This window comes from Gekko japonicus, unplaced genomic scaffold (assembly GCF_001447785.1).
Source record: "Gekko japonicus isolate JY-2015 unplaced genomic scaffold, Gekko_japonicus_V1.1 scaffold548, whole genome shotgun sequence".
Lineage (NCBI taxonomy): Eukaryota > Metazoa > Chordata > Lepidosauria > Squamata > Gekkonidae > Gekko > Gekko japonicus.
This window is the reverse complement of record NW_015169791.1, coordinates 679,565-699,689: the sequence shown is the minus strand read 5'-3', so window position 1 is coordinate 699,689 and position 20,125 is coordinate 679,565. Positions and strand designations below refer to the sequence as shown.

General features: G+C 43.1%; 1 protein-coding gene across 1 annotated transcript in view; it reads right to left on the bottom strand.

Moving 5' to 3' along the window:
• Nucleotides 1-20,125, bottom strand: part of TRHDE (thyrotropin-releasing hormone degrading enzyme) — a 469,626-nt gene that overhangs the window by 217,746 nt on the left and 231,755 nt on the right. Inside the window, exon 4 of the mRNA XM_015417024.1 lies at nucleotides 9,429-9,583. Coding sequence (XP_015272510.1) covers nucleotides 9,429-9,583 — 155 coding nt within the window. The remainder of the gene's footprint in view (nucleotides 1-9,428; nucleotides 9,584-20,125) is intronic.

Here is a 20,125-nt window from a genome sequence, read left to right as displayed (position 1 = left end):
ATTCCTGGCTCCCATTGTATTCAATGGGCCTTCAAGCCTCTCCCATTGTACCCAAAGGGCAACCCTGTGGGCAACCCTGTCCTTTGCTTTGGTATATCCCTCAGCAAATACACTAAATCCTCCCAAGCATGCAGGAGCAACCCAAGTTGCAACATTTGTTGGTATCTAAATATGGCCTTGCAGCATTAAGTGTCTCAGAGTCCCCTTAGCTCCTGGAAACTCTAAAATCAAGGCTGAAAACAAAACCTACAATATTTGTTTATAAATATTTGATGTCAATCAATAAATATGATAGGTGGAGTCTCAGAACTGAATGGAATAAAGACTGCCCTATTTTGCCAAAGCAATGGGATATGGTCTTAAAGTCTATACCTACTCTCTCTATGGATCTTAAGTTGAGACTTATTCAGCAAAAAATATGTTTAGGATGTACTAGTATGACAGACTGTACTTAAAAATCTCAGACGTGCTGGGTAAACAGGTAATGGGCTGTGAAGAGTTAATTCGTTACAGAGCCAGAGAGCCTTGAGTGACAAGTTGCTCCAAGGAATTTGATTGATTAGCATCGGTTGAGCAAAGAAACTTGAGAGCTGAATGCTTAGTAGAGGAAAGTCTGAATTCAGCCCTGATGGAGAAGAGTTTAGTACTGACAAGTCTGAGTCTAGACCTGACAGAAAAAGATTTAGTACTGACAAGGTTTGTGATTAGCTCTGACTGTGACCAGTTTAATACAGACAGAGAACTGGGGAGGTTGGCAGGAGGATTGGGTAGATCAAAGAAGTCTCCCATTCAGGCCAGATAGATTTTCTAGTGAGAGAAGAAATTCCCTACCCAGTTGGAAAAGGGAGATAGCTCTGAGGAGTGGAGTAATCCCTGGTCAGATGTGTTTAGAAACTGCCTTTTAAATCCTGAAGAGTCAGTTAAAAAAAAACCACCTCAAGAAGAGTACTGATGTGTTTAGTAAAGGAGTTTGGGTACCGGGCAGAGTATCCCTGCCTTTTGGAAACCAAAAGAACCAAATACTCTCAAGAAAGTATACTGGAGTGTTTAGGAAACACTGAAACACTGAAACAAAGGCCTACCATTTTAAGATTAAGAAACTCTCAGTTGCTTGAAACATATCAATTGTAGTTTGTGCCTGTACTAGGGTTGCCAGACCTCCCGGTTTGGTGTGGGTTGCCTGATTTGGAGGGGCTCCTTCCTACCCACCAGCTGGTGGGCAGGGGGAAGCCCCGCCCCCAAGAGCGACCACTTGGCCTCCCCCATCTATCCCCAGCAGTGTTTAAAGGAAGTCTTTAAATGCTGCTGGGGAGAGACAGGGACAGCGCAGGGAGGCGCCAGCTCCTGCCTTGCAAAAGGTGAATCCCCTCTTGCAGGGCAGGATTGCCCGGTGCCTTCTCTCTTCAAGTGGGTGCTGCCAGCTCCTGCCTTGCAATAGGAAAGTTTCCCTCTTGCAGGGCAGGAGCACCCCATGCCCACTCTTTTCAAGCGAGTACAGCCGGTCCCTGCCTTGCAAGAGGAGAGTTCCCCTCTTGCAGGGCAGGAGCACCCCATGCCCACTCTTTTCAAGCGAGTACAGCCGGTCCCTGCCTTGCAAGAGGAGAGTTCCCCTCTTGCAGGGCAGGTGCAATTGGCTCTCTTTAAAGGTTCCCTTTAAATGGTTGGGAAAAGACGGGGGTGGCTGTGTCCAAGGTGTGATTGCATCACTCTGTGTGATGTCATCACATCAGGGATGGCCACACCCCTTCCTGGAATGCCCTGGAATCCCCCCACTGGGTAGAAAATAGGACCTGGCAACCCTAGCCTGTACTGGTTTACCTCAGTTTGGTTTACCTCAGAGTTTTCTTATTGATTTACCTCAGACCTTTTACCCCCAATTTCACCTGACCTTTCCCCTCTACGTTGGATAAAATATTTTGTTATTTTTGAACTTTAAAAAGCCTCCTGAGTGCTATTTCAATAGTTTAAGTTAAAGAGGGAGACCTTGTCCCTTCCCTCAAGTTCCTGGGCTAAACCAGCAGCAAAATACCACACAGTGACCAGATGGGACACCCACTGTTCTTCCCAAAAGAAGAAAATAGATAAATAAGGCCTGCTCAGTCAGTCAGGTTACCAGAGAAGCAGAATAAAAATGTTCTAAAGACAGAAATATGAACTACTTGACCACTACAGTCATCTTTGGAGGCCCTGCTTTGAGTACCCCACCATCTGAGTATAAATGGGCAATTTTCTCAGTGGAGGGGGGTAAGCAGTGGGGTACCACAGGGATCAGTACTTGGTCTGATGCTTTTCAACTTGTTCATTAATGATTTGGAGTTGGGAGTAAGCAGTGAAGTGGCTAAATTTGCAGAGGACACGAAGTTGTTCAGGGTGGTGACAACCAGGAAGGATTGTGAGGCACTCCAAAGGGATCTGTCGAGGATGGGTGAGTGAGCGTCAGCATGGCAAATGTTGTTCGATGTGGCCAAGTGCAAAGTGATGCACACTGGAGCCAAAATTCCTAACTATAAATACACGTTGATGGGGTCCAAACTGGCAGAGACTGACAAAGAGAGAGATCTTGGAGTCGTAGTAGATAACTGAATGAAAATGTCAAGTCAGTGTGCGACTGCAATAAAAAAGGCCAATGCTATGCTGGGGATTATTAGGAAGGGAATTGAAAACAAATCAGCCAGTATCATAATGCCCCTATTTAAATCAATGGTGCGACCTCATTTGGAGTACTGTGTACAGTTTTAGTCACCACACCTCAAAAAGGATATTATAGCATTGGAAAAAGTACAGAAAAGGGCAACTAGAATGATAAAAGGGTTGGAACACTTTCCCTAACAAGAAAGGTTAAAATGCTTGGGGCTCTTTAGCTTGGAGAAATGACAGCTGAGGGGTGACATGACTGAAGTTTATAAGATTATGTATGGGATAGAGCAGGTAGAGAAAGAAGTACTTTTCTCCCTTTCTCACAATACAAGAACTCGTGGGCACTCAATGAAATTGCTGAGCAGTCAAGTTAGAACAGATAAAAGGAAGTACTTCTTCACCCAAAGAGTGATTAACAGATGGAATTCACTGCCACAGGAGGTGGTGGCGGCTACAAGCATGGATGGCCTCAAGAAGGAATTAGATAAACATATGGAGCAGAGGTCCATCAGTGGCTATTAGCCACAAGGTATAGATAGGGGCTCTGGGGCAAGTGATGCTCTGTCATCTTGGTGCTTGGGGGGGGTCAACAGTTGGGGGGCTTCTAATGTCCTGGCCCCACTGCTGGATCTCCTGATGGCACTTGATATTTTTGGCCACTGTGCGACAGAGTGTTGGACTAGATGGGCCATTGGCCTGATCCAACATTGGCTTCTCTTATGTTCTTATGTTCTGAGGCTAGATAGGTGGCAAACTGCAAAAGGCCCTTCTCCATCATGCTACCAAAGTGGATTGAAAGTGGATTATTTAGTGTGTGTGACCACAGCCTAATCCTATTTTTAAAGGTCTAGATTTGGATTTTGCATTCATAACACACTGCACCAAATTCTACCAGTTAACTGTCTAAAATATTAACAGTTTCCAACAGTATGAACCCCACAGATGTTGGTGAATGCATATATATTGTAGTTTACTTGATTAAAAGGCTTAGATTATTTTAATTTAAAGATAATTTTGTACAGTACAAACATGTTTTATTTCACAGGCAAACACAAATTATGTATAAGGAACTGGAAAATTAAATTGGAACAATGTCAGATCCATATAATCATATATGCACTTCAGCATCAAACAGGTTCACTCAGGTCACATTATACTCTTCAGTGTTATGAACACCCATTCGAAAATCTGGGGTTTTTGTATTTTCCTTCTTTGAGGTTATGTACCTTTAAAAGCTGCATAAAAGCAGAGGATTATTTATGTCCTTAAACCGGCCTTGGCCGGGAGGGCGGGATAAAAATGTGAATAAATAAAATAAATATTTTCTATCTACAGGATTCTGAAGTGACATGGTTAAACCCAGCTAGTGGGGGACAGGATTGTAGTCTTATATGTTTCATACTTTTATGAAATTCAATTTATCTCTCCCTTCTAGCCCTACCATAAGACCTACAGAACATGCGACCATAGCAAATAAATGCATAGGATGCAGAACAATGATGCTGCATTAATATTTGCCAGGGAATTACTCCAGAAAAGTGGGAACTAAAGCCTTTATAATTGCTTATGTCTGAACCTTGTTTATTTTTTTTACTATTTTTACTATGTCTGATCTAGTTAAAAGGTGGCCTTGTTTTGTGAAGCAATTGGTTTTTTAGAAGTATAAATTATTAATGTCTTGCAAACTAATTAACTAATGGAAATGTAAGTATTTACAAATCCATGGAATTCATGCATGACAGGTGCCTCCTTAGAATAGACATTTCTTCTTCTCATACACAGGAGGGAATGCCTCCTCTGATACGGTATCTGCTGTGACTCATGCAACTGAAAAATAAGGGAACTATTCCTTTGTTTATATAAAAATGCCTGCATATTGAATCAATGAACTGATCAATCACTTAATTAACTAAGATTTCTTTAATCAAATACAATGTTAGTCACAGCTTACAGTAGCCAAATAAACTTACTGCAATTTCACTTAAAGCCTAAGTCAATATGAATACTACATAAAGCCATCAAATGCAATGGAGCAGAGGAGTATTTATGTCCTTAAGCCATGCACACATTAGGGAAGGAATTAAACACACTCGGAAGTAGAAGAAAGTCATATTAATACAATGAGAAATTAATATTCAACTAGTTATATATTAACAGATTTCCAGCTAACTAAAAGTTGCCATACAAAAGATATATTTAATAGATGAAAACTAGAGGGTAGAAAACTTTACGCAAGACATGAGATGTACATTTTCTTTAAAGGGAAGTTCACTAGCCACTGAAATAATTAACCTAAGAGTGGTTGGGAAAGATTCATTTCCTTTCCATTAAAATCCAATGTGACTCTTAAGATATGCACCAGCACTTGCTGGAAGGTATATGTTTGAAGCAGAAATTACTAGGCACAATTTTGTGTTCTATGTCAGGAGGTCAGATTAACTGGTCATAATATTTACTTTTAGCCTTGAAAAACATGAATCTGAATGAAGGGCTATAAGTAAACTGCAGATTCCCCCCACCACCACCACTTACAGCTGAACCCAGCAGGAGGTTAGTATGGGGGGGGGGGAGGCTCAGACATCTTGATCCCAGCAAATGACATCAAATTGTACTACATCAGTAATATGAAAGCTTCAGACTGTTACAGAATCCTTAATCAGGCAGAATTGGAAGGTAGCTTAAAACCCACAACTAATAAAAAAGGAGCCTGTAACTTACTAATGAAATGGAATCTGGCTGTTATACTGTGCTCACTTGGATAGAAACAAACACTGTTGAACATAGATTTTGATTAAGCATGTACAGAATGGGGTTACAAATAATTTAAAACATAATATATTTAATTGCAGAAAGTGATGACCCAGGACTTACCTGGGGCGATATTTGTGGCCACAGGGCAAGGAGCAAGCAAAATGGAAGGGATTCTCCTTCTTCCCCTCAGCTCAGCAAGGAGCCTGGTGTACTGCCTCTGGCAGCAGCCCCGACCAGCCAATCTGGTACCTGGAGCTGGCTGGGAGGATGGACCCTCCAGGAGGCCCTGGAAAGTGGAGTCTTCGCTCTGGTCTGCCCCTCCCTTATTTAGCCAGCTCTGCTGCCAGGGCCACTCAGAGTTGGCTCCAGCTTCCACAGAAGATGTTTGCAGCAAAGGTCATTGGAGACCAGAAGGTGGTGGTTTCAGTGGCAATCTGCAGTGGTGGCATTCTTTGGCAGTGGCATTCTTCAGTGTATTTTGGTGGTGACCCCCTTTGCAGTAGTCGCTGCTACTGCAATGACTGTAGCAGCAGTGTGGGAGCCACAAGGGCTCATCTGCAGACGTAGTTCTAAGTGGTCCTTTTCCTATGCATTCTCTGTCCCCACCATTAAGAGCTGCAATTCAGCATACATGATCCTGGGTTGCCCCCTCCTTTTTCTTTGGGGGTTGCAATTTGGCAACCTTAGGAACAATGTCCTGCCTCCCCGTAAGAGCTGTAAGCTGGCTTCCCATGGGAGCCACGTTCAGGAGCCCATAATAAACAACTGCAAATTGGATGCCGTAGGATATATGATCCAGGGGGCCCCATAACAGCTGCAAATCACCCCCTTAAAAGGCTATACCCTGAAGCTGGAATTACATATAATGCAAAACAAAATGTATCTAATCACAGAACATTGCTAAACTATTGTAGATGACCCAGAAATCCCAAAACTCTATCTAAGTGAGGCCCAGACATTACATGATACGGATCACGCTATCATGATGATATTGGGTGAGCATTTTATTTATTTATTTATTTTAAGTTGTCAGGAAGACTGCTATATTTGAGAAATGTAACAGGAAAGAACAAGAAGAAATAACACAGTGTGTTTTAAATAAAGTACATTTCTGTCATAAGAGCATCAGTTAATTTCCAGTTACGCAACAGTGAATAGCTCATAGGGCATTTATTTGAGTCTTCTCACTGTTCAGTTTGAATGGATCTTACTACAGTTAATCAAGAGTCAAAGAAAGCTCTGTTCATTACATTCAGACAGCAATGATCTCCTCTTAGATATCTTGTGAATACTGAATATATGCTGTACCTCTGATTGATTTGTAGGAACTAAAATGTAGCAGCCAAATATATCTAATAGCTAGAAATGAGAAGCATGGCTGGTGGCACAAATGTTCTGCAACACAGGTATAATCTTGCAATTCAAGAGAGAGTATTTGGCATTATATGATTACACTTCAGCATCACATACTTCCTCTCCTTCCTCATATGCTTCATTTAGTTAGTTTCCTATTAGCACAAACCACAGTTTGCTTTAAAAAAACCCTCCTTCCAAACTAAAATAGCAACCAATATATTTGGAGAGACTGAAGTTTGCAAACTGAGAGGTGACTTCTAAATTAGAACTAATGGAACAGAGGAAGATGGAAAGGAAACAGTGATGCACTGGAGCACAAGGCCCATTCATTTTGTGCCAAAGGATGATTTGGCATTACAGGTGAGTCAACCCTTAGTGCCCAGATTGCACTCCTTCAAACCACCGAAGGCTGGAATCAAAAGCAGGAAAAGATTTTACAGTAACTAGCTTCACTTCAGCATTTTCTCAAGATGTAATGACATTGGGGCAAAATGCTGGACTGAGGCTAGTTACTGCAGAACTTTTCCTGACTAATTCATTTGCCTTCTCAAATTTAGGACATATGTTATTGCATAGTAGATTATCTGCAATTGTAGGATTTTTGTTTGTTTAGTAGTTGGCAATCCTAATAATTTTTTTGTGAAATGATGCTGGGAAAAGAAGACAGGTAATGAGCTGATACTAGATCAATTTGGGATGTATTTTTAGACTGTGCCAAGTGGGGACCTGCAATATTTGCAGGGGGGAATCCCTCCCCCCAGCACTGCTGATTCCCCTTATGGCTCAGTGGGGGCAAGACTCTTGGGGGATCCTGACATGGCTCCTGAGCCTGGTGTTCCTCTCCACTTCTGATGGGCCCAGTGTGGCTGCTGGCACCCTCCTCTGCCACAGCCAAGTCCGGCATGGCTGCCGGCATCCTCCGTTGCCACTGCTGGGCCAAGCATGGTTGCCAGGCATCCTCTGCCACTGCAAGTTGGGGTGGAATCCCAAGTCTGGTGCAGCTCCTACTGGATCAGACCAATGGTCCATCTAGTCCAATATCCTGTCTCACACAGTGGCCAACCAGTTCCTCTGGAGGGCCAACAAAAGGGCACAGAGGCAGAGGCCTTCCCCTGATGTTGCGTCCTCATTCCCCTCAGTGACCATGGCTTGTAGCCATTGATAGACATCCTCCATGAAACTACTGAATTCTCTTTTAAAACTATTTATTCCTGTGGCCATCATTATATCCTCTGGCAGCAAATTCCACATTTTAATCACTCTCTCTAGATATAGATATCACATACAGAATAAAAAGGAAGAGGAAGAGGGATAACATCAGTGTTTTAATATTAAAGAAAATGTTAGGAGATCCAATCATGGATCTCACATAAGTGCAGTTTTGTCCTTGGCAATTAAGTATTTTTACCACAAAGTTGTCTTGCAAACAAAGGACACAAATCAAACAAAGCGCTCCTGATTTTGATGGAAAAAAATAAGAATATGCTTAACTGTGGAATCTTATGCACATTTACCTAGAAATAAGTCCCACTTTAATTAATGGGTTTTATTTCTAAAGTGTACAAGATCACAGTCTTACTGTACAATCATGTAAATAATTATTCAGACATCAGCCCCACTGTAGCCAGTGAAGCTTACTATCAGGTAAGCATGCACAGGATTGCACCATGAACCTGTCCCATCCATTATTTACAAATTTACCTATAAACATCTCCAGTGCAGAGCTTCTCCTACACTAAATTCCAGAAAGGTAGCCATGTTATTCTGCCATACAGTCACATGGCACTAAAGCCTTATGCAACAATACAATTGATCATCTTTAAATTGTCACAAAACTCTTTGTTGTCTTTGTGAGCTGTTTCCCATTCTGGGGGGAAAATGTTACAAATTTCCTGTTTTACTAAAAGGATCTCTTGAAACCTCACAACCCAAGTGTCATGAAGATTGCACAGTAAAACCTGGTAGATTTTAAGGTGAAGGCTGCTGGTTTCCAATGGAGGAAAAACAGGTTTCTACTTCCTATAGCATACTGCTTCCAACATTTACATTCAGCCCGCATTGCTAAAAGTTTATACTATGTTTAGATCAAAATAAGAAAATGGAAGAAAAAGAATGAATGTGGAATATGTGTAACATGGAATTATTACCAAGTTTCAAAGTATATTTAAGACTTTCAATACTCAAAGAGGCAAGATATCAATCATTTATGAACCAAAGACCAGTGGCAGGAAAAATAAAGGGGGGGAACTGCTCCAAAGTTTATGTACAAGGAAAAAAGGAACTCTCAAATTGATTTCAGCCAATGCAAATTTTGACAAGAACATGAAACTCAGCCTGAAACTGTTAACAGCAGTGTAATAAATCATTCCCAGAGACCATCACAATACTTAACTATATAAAGTCAAAAGTCTATTACAACCACCCTGAAAAGGACATTTTATAATATTTATTGTACATCATTCAGTGAAGTTTGGTGAGGAACTGTTTATCACTATCATTAGGAACTTTATTAACATTCAGTTATGTGTTCCTTTCCATCATGATCGTATCATCAAGGGTTTACACTTTACTACAACTAAAATAAGCTCATCTATTATCTCTTGGAGGAAGCAATTGGCACAGAAAATGCTTAGCTTTTTTAAAAAATGATATATGGTGACAAATAATAGGGTTTTGTCTCCTACCTGATGGCATAGCTCATGTACAATGACCATTGTGACATCAAGTAAGTATGATATGGAAGAAATGCTGGGATCCAGAAGTATTCTCTGCTCCACAAAAACACTTAATCCCCAGTTCTCCATAGCGGCATAGGGATGCTTAGGCACAGCTAACAGATCTAGAAACAAAACAAAATGTACTTTTTACATGCTTGTGGGAGCTATTAGGTTCTAAAAACCCAGAAAGTAAAATGCATAAACTGTCATTAGTATTATTCTTCAAACAACAACAGTGCATAAACAAAAACAATTTCTGCTGCTGTTGCAACAAAACATATTAAAAATTATTTTAATTAGCAGAGACTTCATTGCTTCCCACCTCACATCTTAAGAAATCTCTACATGCTGTACCACAGTTAGAGTTTAATTATGTATAGCTCATCATTTGTAAAGGCACAAAAGGTTAGTACCTTACATTCCAATGCCAGCCAGGTTGAAAATAACAGCATTTTTATTAATACCTGGCATCTTCAGTGACATTTACATTGCAGTCCTAAGACCCACTGAAGAGACCCGCTCAGGATTGCTCTGTTAATACACCTTTTCACACCAACAATTCTATTTTAGTTGAACACAGCTGCCTATCAAGAGAACAGCTTCATGGCCCCAATCCATGCATTGCTGTACCTTTTAAACACAGAAAAGCCTGAGGCTCAAAACCTCTGAAAATTTGCCTGGGGTTTGGTTCCAAGAAACAGCCAATTAAGGTGTGAAGCTGTTCCTGGAGTGTACCCTATCAAATTATGGGTACTTCTAAATTTATATCCCTCTGAATTTCTCCATAAATTTTGTGCCCCCAGGTTTCCTTGTCCTAGTTGACGAATGACACTTGTCTGGTTACAGTTATCCTCTGTGCTGGGAGTTTGTAAAGATTGCAATATGTACACAGGGATTTAAACTGAGCTGCAGGAGAAGCCAGCACAAAGCTGAGCTGGTGGGGAACAATCTGCTTCCCATGGCCACAGGAGATCCTGGCTGGGCAGTCCAGTTTAAATGCACACCCCTAATGCCTAGTTAAGTTTGTTGCTTTGCTTTCATCACCACTGTGAGTGTAAAGACATTCGCAGCAATGACAGAGCTTCTACATGTGGGAGTTTTCTGCACTCCCTCCCCCTTTCCATTAAAGCTCCACAATGACTTCTTTGTTGTTGTTGTTCAGTCGCACAGTCGAGTCCGACTCTTCGCGACCCCATGGACGAGCTCTCTCCAGGCCTTCCGGTCTTCTGCCGTCCTCTGAAGTTGGCTCAACTTCATGTTCGTTGCATCGATGACACTGTCTAACCATCTCATCCTTTGCCGTCCCCGTCTTCTTTGACCTTCAATCTTTCCAAGCATCAGGGTCTTCTCCAGTGAGTGCTCCCTTCTCATTTGGTGGCCAAAGTATTTGAGCTTCAGTTTCATTATCTGGCCTTCCAGGGAACAGTCAGGGTTGATTTCTTTGAGGATTGACTGATTTGTTCTTCTTGCAGTCCAAGGGACTCTCAAGAGTCTCCTCCAGCACCATAGTTCAAAAGAATCTATTCTTCGGCGCTCGGCCTTCCTTATAGTCCAGCTCTCGCAGCCATACATGACTACTGGGAATACCATTGCTTTGACCATGCGGACTTTTGTTGGCAGGGTGATGTCTCTACTTTTTATCATGCTGTTTAGGTTCGCCATCGCTTTCCTCCCAAGGAGCAGGCGTCTTTTAATTTCATGGCTGCAGTCACAGTCTGCGGTGATCTGGGATCCCAGGAACGTGAAGTCTGTCACTACTTCCACGACTTCCCCTTCTATTTGCCAAGGAGTGATGGGGCCGGATGCCATGATCTTAGTCTTTTTGATGTTGAGCTTCAAGCCCACTTTTGCGCTCTCCTCTTTTACTCTGAGCAAGAGGTTCTTTAGATCCTCTTCACTTTCAGCCATTAGAGTGGTATCATCTGCATATCTGAGGTTGTTGATCTTTTCCCCAGCAATCTTAATTCCCGCTTGTGATTCATCCAGGCCAGCATTTCGCATGATGTACTCTGCATATATATTAAATAAGCAAGGTGACAGTATACATCCTTGTCGTGCTTTCTCCATAATCCAGTGAATGTTGGCAATTTGATCTCTAGTTCCTCTACCTCTTCGGAACCCAGCTTGTACTTCTGGTAGTTCTCTATCCACGTACTGTTGAAGCCTAGCTTGTAGGATCTTGAGCATGACCTTGCTAGCGTGTGATATGAGTGCAATTGTGCGATAGTTTGAACATTCCTTGGCATTGCCCTTCTTTGGGATTGGAATGTATACTGATCTTTTCCAATCCTGTGGCCACTGTTGCGTTTTCCAAATTTGCTGGCAAATGGAGTGCAGAACTTTAACAGCATCCTCTTCTAAGACTTTGAATAGCTCAGCTGGGATACCATCACCTTCTTACAGGTTCTCAAAGATGTGATCATCATGGACATCATAGTGACTTGCCAACCCCTTTTATCTTCTGTTCTTCATGCACGGGATCTATTAAAACTTGAAACAGCTAAGTGCCAATAGACTTTTATAGTGCAATAATGATGTATCATCACTTATCCTGTCCTTATATATAATTGAGTAGTGGTTCCACAACGTTCCAACACGTCGCCTTAATCAGTTAGCTCCCTGATCTGTCATTCAGAGGGTCTCCCTATCCATTGACTGCTTTGCCTGAGTCCTGCCTCCAACATTCTCAACAGTTTGCTGTTCCTCTCCCCCGCACAGCCAATCAGAACACAGAGATCATTTGCATATGTAGCCTGACTGGCCTTTGCCTCGGAACACAAAGGTCATTTGCATATGTGACCTCACTGGCCTTTGCCTCTAACCTTCCAAACAGTTTGCTGCTGCTGTTCTGAGGTAAAATACATTTCCCTTTAGTGCCTGGTGGGGAAAACCATTGTTGCAAATCTCCAGATGAGTGCTGAGGATCACTCAGAATTACAACTGGTTTCAAGATGGCAAAGATCAGTTCCCCTGGAGAAAATGGTGGACTCTGTGTCCTTATATCCTGCTGAGATGGCCCCCGTATGACAGCCAATGTGACGTAGCGGTCAGGGCATCAGAGCACGGTAGAGGCTGCAGATGTGTGGGGGGTGGAAAGCTGAAGAGTGAGGGGAAAATAAAGGTAGTTTGATTATTGTCTGGGAAGGAGACAGGGTTGCCAACTCCAGGTTGAAAATTCCTGGAGATTTGAGGGACGGAGTCTGGAGAGGGTGAGGTTTCAGGAGGGGTAGGACCTCAGAAAGGTACAATGCCTGACTTCCGCTTAATGGTGACACGCAGGCAGATGCATCTCCTGGACCTCCCGGGGATGTAATCTGCGCACCAGTGTGTAGGAGGGGGTGCGACGGGTCGCGACCCCCCCCCCAGAGCCATGGCAAAAGGCTCCCAGCCATGGGGCTTTTGAGGGGTGACCTCTTCGATTGCACGATGCCAGAGAATTGAGGCGCTCCTCCACCCCAACGTTCCTGCTGCTGAGTGTCCGAATGGACTTAGAGCTGTTGACTGGGACAGGTGTCGGAGATCGAGCAAAATGAACGATGCCGAGCGTGGCCAAGGCCAACAATGAACGGTGAGTCAGGTTAAAGCAAGCATGAGCATTTTTTTAAAAAAAGCTATCCCCCCACGGAGCGACAAAAAGTGAGCGGGGGAGGGGCCCCTCCCAAATGCATGAACAAAAGCACGAAATAGAGAGGGGGGAGTGGAAGAATAAACATCCAAATCTGTTTTAAGAGACTTACCAGAGTGTGGTTATGATCTCCTATTCTTGGAGTTTTAGTTATTAGTGGTTTGCTTTTCTTTCTCCCTAGTTGTAGTTTTCCCTCCCTAATTTTCGGTTGTAGTTTGTAGTATTTTGAAAAAACCAATAAAATACTCCCCTCCGGGGGATTAAAAAAGAAAGAAAGAAAGGTATAATGCCATATACTCCACTCTCCAAACCAGCCAGTCCCTCCCAGGGAACCACTGTTGCCAATCTCCAGGTGGGGGCTGGAGATCACTCAGAATTACAACTGCTCTCCAGGAGGTTGATGGTTGACTGTGAAGAAGATAGGGTTGCCAACCCCAGGTTAGAAAATTCCTGGAGATTTGAGGGGTGAAGCTTGGAGAAGGGGTAGGACCTCAGACAGGTAAAATGCCATAGACTCCACCCTCCAAACCAGCCATTCCCTCATGGGGAACCACTGTTGCCAATCTCCAGGTGGGGGCTGGAGATCACTCAGAATTACAACTATTCCTCAGGTAGCAGAAATCAGTTCATCTGAAGAAAATGGTGAACTCTGTGTCATTACACCCTGCTGAGGTTGCCACAGTAAATTGACACTGAGTGCCCAAGACCGGGGCACCCGCCCAGAGCCTCGTTCTAGAGCTCGTTGTATTTATTTCCGCAATGGGCCTTATTCCTAGTCTGTTTCATATTTTAATAGAACTGTTATAGCAATAGGTCATTATAGTGTTAAAGCAATCTGTTGCCACTTATGTATCTCAACTTTTAATAGAATTATTACAGCATTACAGCAATTACATTTAAAAAGACTCAAAATGCTCTCTAGTGGCAAGGCGGGGGGGGGGAAACTGGTGAGAAAGTGGTGTCTGCAAGGGACTCACAGTAGAAAAAACACATCAATCTAGGTAGAGCCTTTGCCGCACAGGAAAATGTGCACCATTCCTTCCAGAAGACATCCTAACAGAGTGTGATCTTTCCAAGAACATTAAAATATAAGCAGGTAAGGGAAATCATGTGCTAGTAACAGGATGATTACAATATGACATGTGCAAGCTTCCAAAAATGTGTTCCAGTTTGGAAGCCAAGGCAAAGAAAAACCTTCTAGTGTAAGCAGCTTCTTTTCCCATCCAGATATGACATGAACACAAGTTTTCATCCACACTAAATTACTAAGAATTTCATTTTCTTCACAAACAATAATTCACAAAACCCCATCGACAGGTAATCTTCCATTAAAAGTAGATGTGTTTCTTGGTGTATGTTGTTCTGAAGACCTTTCAGATAAATTAGAGGACCCATTACTGCATATCATAGTTGTCAGCTGACGCTGCCATGAGCTGGGGGTGTAACTCTCGTTTGTGCTCGCATCCCTCTCCCATGCATTCTCTAGCCTGGTGCTTATCTTGCAGATGGCCTTGGAGCTTGATGCACTTCTTCCCTAAGCTTCCCGCTAGAAACCTAATGGTTCTGGGTCCTCTAACTATTGTCAGGGTTCCCAGTCAATCAATAAACTGGTATTCCTGCAGACCTGGTGTTGCTTGTGATTGACTGGGAACCCTGACAATAGTGACAGGCAGAGTGGCTTAGTCATTACAGCATCAGACTAGGATCTGGGAGACTCAGGTCCAGATCCCCACTGTGCCATGGAAGCTTGCTAGGTGACTTTGGGCCAGTCACAGCCTATATTTGTTGAAAGGACAAAATGCGGGAGAGGAAAATAATGTAAGCAGCTCTGATTTCCCATTGGTGAGAAAGACAGGGTATAAATGAAGGAAGTAAATAAATAGTGCACATTTATTTATTTAAAGGTGTTTGTGTGTGTATACTTTTAATTAAATGCATAAAACATTCCTTGTTTTTTAGCTTCTTCAGACATTTTCTACATTATGCAAGTTCAGTCATTAAAAATTAAGGCAAGCCAATAACTGGGATGTAAGAGGGTCAAGCTACAGATAAATTTATATAAAAATATAGAAACGTTTTTTAGGGTGTACACATAAATAAAACATAAAAAGGTTAAAAGAAATAGTCTAAATATCAATCAAAGAACATCTTTCATTCGGAACTGATTGTTATACATATCCAATAGATGGATAAAACATTTGACCTAAGGACCATACACGTTTTGGCCCCTTATTTTACAATGACACACATCCAGAAATACATGCATACAGAATGATGTGTGCGTGTGTGTGAGACCAGGTGTTGCTTTCTGAAATTGTTGAAAAAAAGGAAAAAAGCCAGATTATTATATATCAACTGTTTATAGTAAATATATGTTATCAATTTTTTTTTAAAGATAATAAGAAATTTTTACTGAGGTTACCTTATATGCTTTACAGTTATCCTCCCCCCTTCTAGTTCTCTCTCTCTCCTCTTCACCCCCTCCCACCTTGTAATCTCTTCCTTGGCAATTGTTGTTCAGTCGCACAGTCAAGTCCGACTCTTTGCGACCCCATGGACAAGATCACGCCAGGCCTTCCGGTCTTCCGCCGTCCTCTCAAGTTTGCTCAATTTCATGTTCATTGCATCTATGACACTGTCTAACCATCTCATCCTTTGCCGTCCCCGTCTTCTTTGACCTTCAATCTTTCCCAGCATCAGGGTCTTCTCCAGTGAGTGCTCCCTTCTCATTTGGTGGCCAAAGTATTTGAGCTTCAGTTTCATTATCTGGCCTTCCAGGGAACAGTCAGGGTTGATTTCTTTTAGGATTGACTGATTTGATCTTCTTGCAGTCCAAGGGACTCTCAAGAGTCTTCTCCAGCACCATAGTTCAAAAGAATCTATTCCTTGGCAATAGCATTGTGCAATGCAGGTGGGTGATTGCATCATCCCTAGGTTCTACTGTATAATGATGTAATGTTAGCAGTTTGTAACTTGACTACTACCTTTGATGCTGGTGACACACATCCTGATGAATGGAATATTTCCTTGTGTACATCCTAATAAACACTTGTATATTTTTAATATTAATTTACCTGTAGCTTGACCCTCTTACATCGCAGCTTCATTATGGGTTGAGTCCCCCCCCTTTTTTCCTTTGGTTTTTAAGCCAATAACTGGACCAGCAAATAGGCTCTGTGTGTTCACAAGCTGTGGGTTGTTCCTGTGGGTAAGACTTAATGCAGAGACTGTAATATTAAGATATAATTTGGGACTACAATACCAATGCTCAGAAGTCTGATAATTCTTTGTAGACTTGCTTAGGACTCCCCCTGAAGTATATCATGTTATACAATGAGACTTACTAACAGAGAAGTATTAATAGAATTGCAGAGGGGTAGCCATATTAGTCTATCAGAACAAAATAAAACAGTCCAGTGACTAGGAATGGACACAAACCTGTAAAATGCGGTTTGTGGCAGTTCATGAATCATTACAAACTGAACAAACCATGACGTGGTAAAATGCCCCCCCCCCGGCATGCTAGAGACAACAAACTCACAGTGGCCCTCCAGCTGACTATCCTCTACCGGCCCTCTAGGTTTGGTGAGTACTGAACTTAGTGGGTCTGAGTTACGGGCCCCCAAAAAGGGTACCCGAAGGAAAGTATTCCTGATCCAACATTTGTGTCTCTTACGTTCTTATGACAAGTGCCAAGACACTAAATATTTATAGCGGAGCATCACTAGACTAGCAGCCTGGTAACAATGTGTTTCACTGGATTGGATGACAGCACAGGCACAATACACTCCATCTCAAGCAATTTTTGCTTAAGCTTTGAGTCTCAGTACTCAGCTACAATTGCTATATAAATAACAGCTTATAAACAGAGCACATAGAGTTTATTTTACTGGGAATAGACACCTATCAAGAAAGAAACATGTTTAGTCTCAAGGAGAACACGGTATAAAAGAGCTTACACCTTTGAAGTAAAAATGCATACATATGGACAGTTCACAAAGCCCATGAGTACACGACTTCCATTCACAACAATAGGGTTTGCACAAGGTTCCTAAGCTTCATCCTACTAAAATGAATGAAGTTTCAAGGAGATAGCTTGGAAGGTTCTTTCTCATGTATACTTTACTACCAAGATAGCCTGGCATCAGATTTATATCCTCAAAACTCCTGAGTATAATAATGTTTCCATTTAGCCCCAATTACAATACAGTGGTAGAATTGGCCCTAAACAATATATTCATAGGTAAAATTGTAAAATCCAGCCATATAATGACTACTGAGAAGACTGCTTCCAGTGCATCATTTATTGTTCACCAGCTAGGTACTTCATGTTTGTAAATAGTAAAACCAAAGATGGTACTTGCTACTGGTAAGTTCTACCATCCATCATACATCTGTTACCCTCACTGGGCCGAGGGAGGGAGTTCTGCATCAGCTTGTACAGTTTACCTCTGGAAGTGGTGGCCTAGGAGGGACTGAGACTCCCACAGCTCAGCTAAGAGCATTGGTTCCTCCTCCATCAAGCTGAAGTCCTCCCATACCTGCCCTGAAGAGCTGAAACACTTCCACTCCTTTTTCTCACTCTTCTTTTTCTTCCTTCTCTTTTGTGGTGAGTGGGAATGTGGTCTTCTTGCTCCTTGCTTTGGCACTTTGCTTTGGCACAGACACTTTGGCAGCCATTTTCGGTCATAAGAACATAAGATACGCCAATGTTGGATCAGGCCAAAGGCCCATCCAGTCCAACACTCTGTGTCACTCAGTGGCCAAAAAGGGAGGTCCACCAGTGGGGCCAGGATATTAGAAGCCCTCCCACTGTTGACCCCCCCCCCAGCACCTTCCAGGCAGTGTGGGAGAGTCTGCCCAGCACTACACCACTGGGTCTCTAGTCCACCCGTGTGGGTTTTTCTCTATACCCCTCCCAGCCCATGGGGTGTTGCAGTGAGGACACACGGACTCAGAGCTTATAGGTGCTGTCCTTTATAAAGTTTGCATTTCTGCTACTTGGCATTACATTTTATGGCACACATGGCGGAGCCTAACAAAGTGACATTTATGTCAGATCTGGCCCTTGTAACAAATGAGTTCAACATCTCTGCTCTAGATCATTACATGTGACTAAGGCAGATGTGGGCCATGGAGCCTGTCTGGAACACCAAACAGCCATGGGGCACTGATGCCCCTCCTCCTGATGGCCCAGGTGGACATAAGAACATAAAGAGATGTCAGTGTTGGAACAGGCCAAAGGCCCATCCAGTCCAACACTCTGTGTCACACAGTGGCCAGAAATACCAGTGCCATCAGGAGGTCCAGCAGTGGGGCCAGGACATTAGAAGCCCTCCCACTGTTGACCCCCCCAAGCACCAAGAAGACAGAGCATCACTTGCCCCAGAGCCCCTATCTATACCTTGTGGCTAATAGCCACTGATGGACCTCTGCTCCATATGCTTATTTAATTCCCTTTTGAAGCCGTCCATGCTTGTAGCCACCACCACTTCACCAACAGCAACAGCCATGTTGTGCAAGCAAGAGGCCCCCAGCTGGGAAAGGATTTCTCACCCCCTCATTTTCAATGTGACATCATGGGGCTTTCTAGTTTGCGGGGTGGCAGCCACTGCTTTCACAGGCCTCAACTCCAGCACCTCCAATGAAGATGATCCCAGGAGATGTGGGCCCCACAAGAGGAATCACCCAAGCGGCAAAAGGCAAGAAGGTCAACATGAGATGACAACATATTGCACAGTGGGAGTTCGGCAGGTGAGTCCACCTTGGATAAGGAATCTATTCATGCTTCTGGGGATTATTGGGTTGCAGGTGCCCACATGCCATTTTTGTCATGGAGCCAAAAATCCTAAATCCTAAATATAAGTACACGTTGATGGGATCTGAACTGGCTGAGACTGATCAAGAGAGAGATCTTGGAGTTGTAGTAGATAACTTACTGAAAATGTCGAGACAGTGTGTGACTGCAATAAAGAAGGCCAATGCTATGCTGGGGATTATTAGGAAGAGTATTGAAAACAGATCAGCCAATATCATAATGCCCCTATATAAATCAATGGTGCAACCTCATTTGGAATACTGTGTGCAATTCTGGTCACCACACCTTAAAAAGGATATTATAGCTTTGGAAAAAGTGCAGAAAAGGGCAACTCGAATGATAAAAGGGTTGGAACACTTTCCCTATGAGGAAACGTTAAGGTGCTTAGGGCTCTTTAGCTTGGAGAAACGACAACTGAGGGGTGACATGATTGAGGTTTATAAAATTATGCATGGGAAAGAGCAGGTAGAGAAACAGGTACTTTCAACGGTGTAGACTTTCCAATTTCCCGGGGGGGGCTGGGGCTGGGCCAGAGGCATTGCTGTGCTAGGAGCAAGGGTGGCTCCCAGGGGAGGCTGAGCACTTTCCTGAAAATTTCGGCGGGGGCTGAAGCCCCGCCGCCCCCACGAAGATTACGCCTATGGGTACTTTTCTCCCTTTCTCACAATACAAGAACTCGTGGGAAGTACTTCTTCACCCAAAGAGTGATTAACACTTGGAATTCACTGCCACAGGAAGTGGTGGCGGCTTCCAAGCATGGACGGCTTCAAAAGGGAATTAGATAAGCATATGGAGCAGAGGCCCATCAGTGGTTATTAGCCACAAGGTATAGATAGGGACTCTGGGGCAAGTGATGCTCTGTCATCTTGGTGCTTGGGGGGGGGTCAACAGTGGGAGGGCTTCTAATGTCCTGGCCCCACTGGTGGACCTCCTGATGGCACTGGTATTTCTGGCCACTGTGTGATACAGAGTGTTGGACTGGATGGGCCTTTGGCCTGTTCCAACACTGACATCTCTTTATGTTCTTATGTCCACCTGGGCCATCAGGAGGAGGGGCATCAGTGCCCCATGGCTGTTTGGTGTTCCAGACAGGCTCCATGGCCCACATCTGCCTTAGTCACATGTAATGATCTAGAGCAGAGATGTTGAACTCATTTGTTACAAGGGCCAGATCTGACATAAATGTCACTTTGTTAGGCTCCGCCATGTGTGCCATAAAAT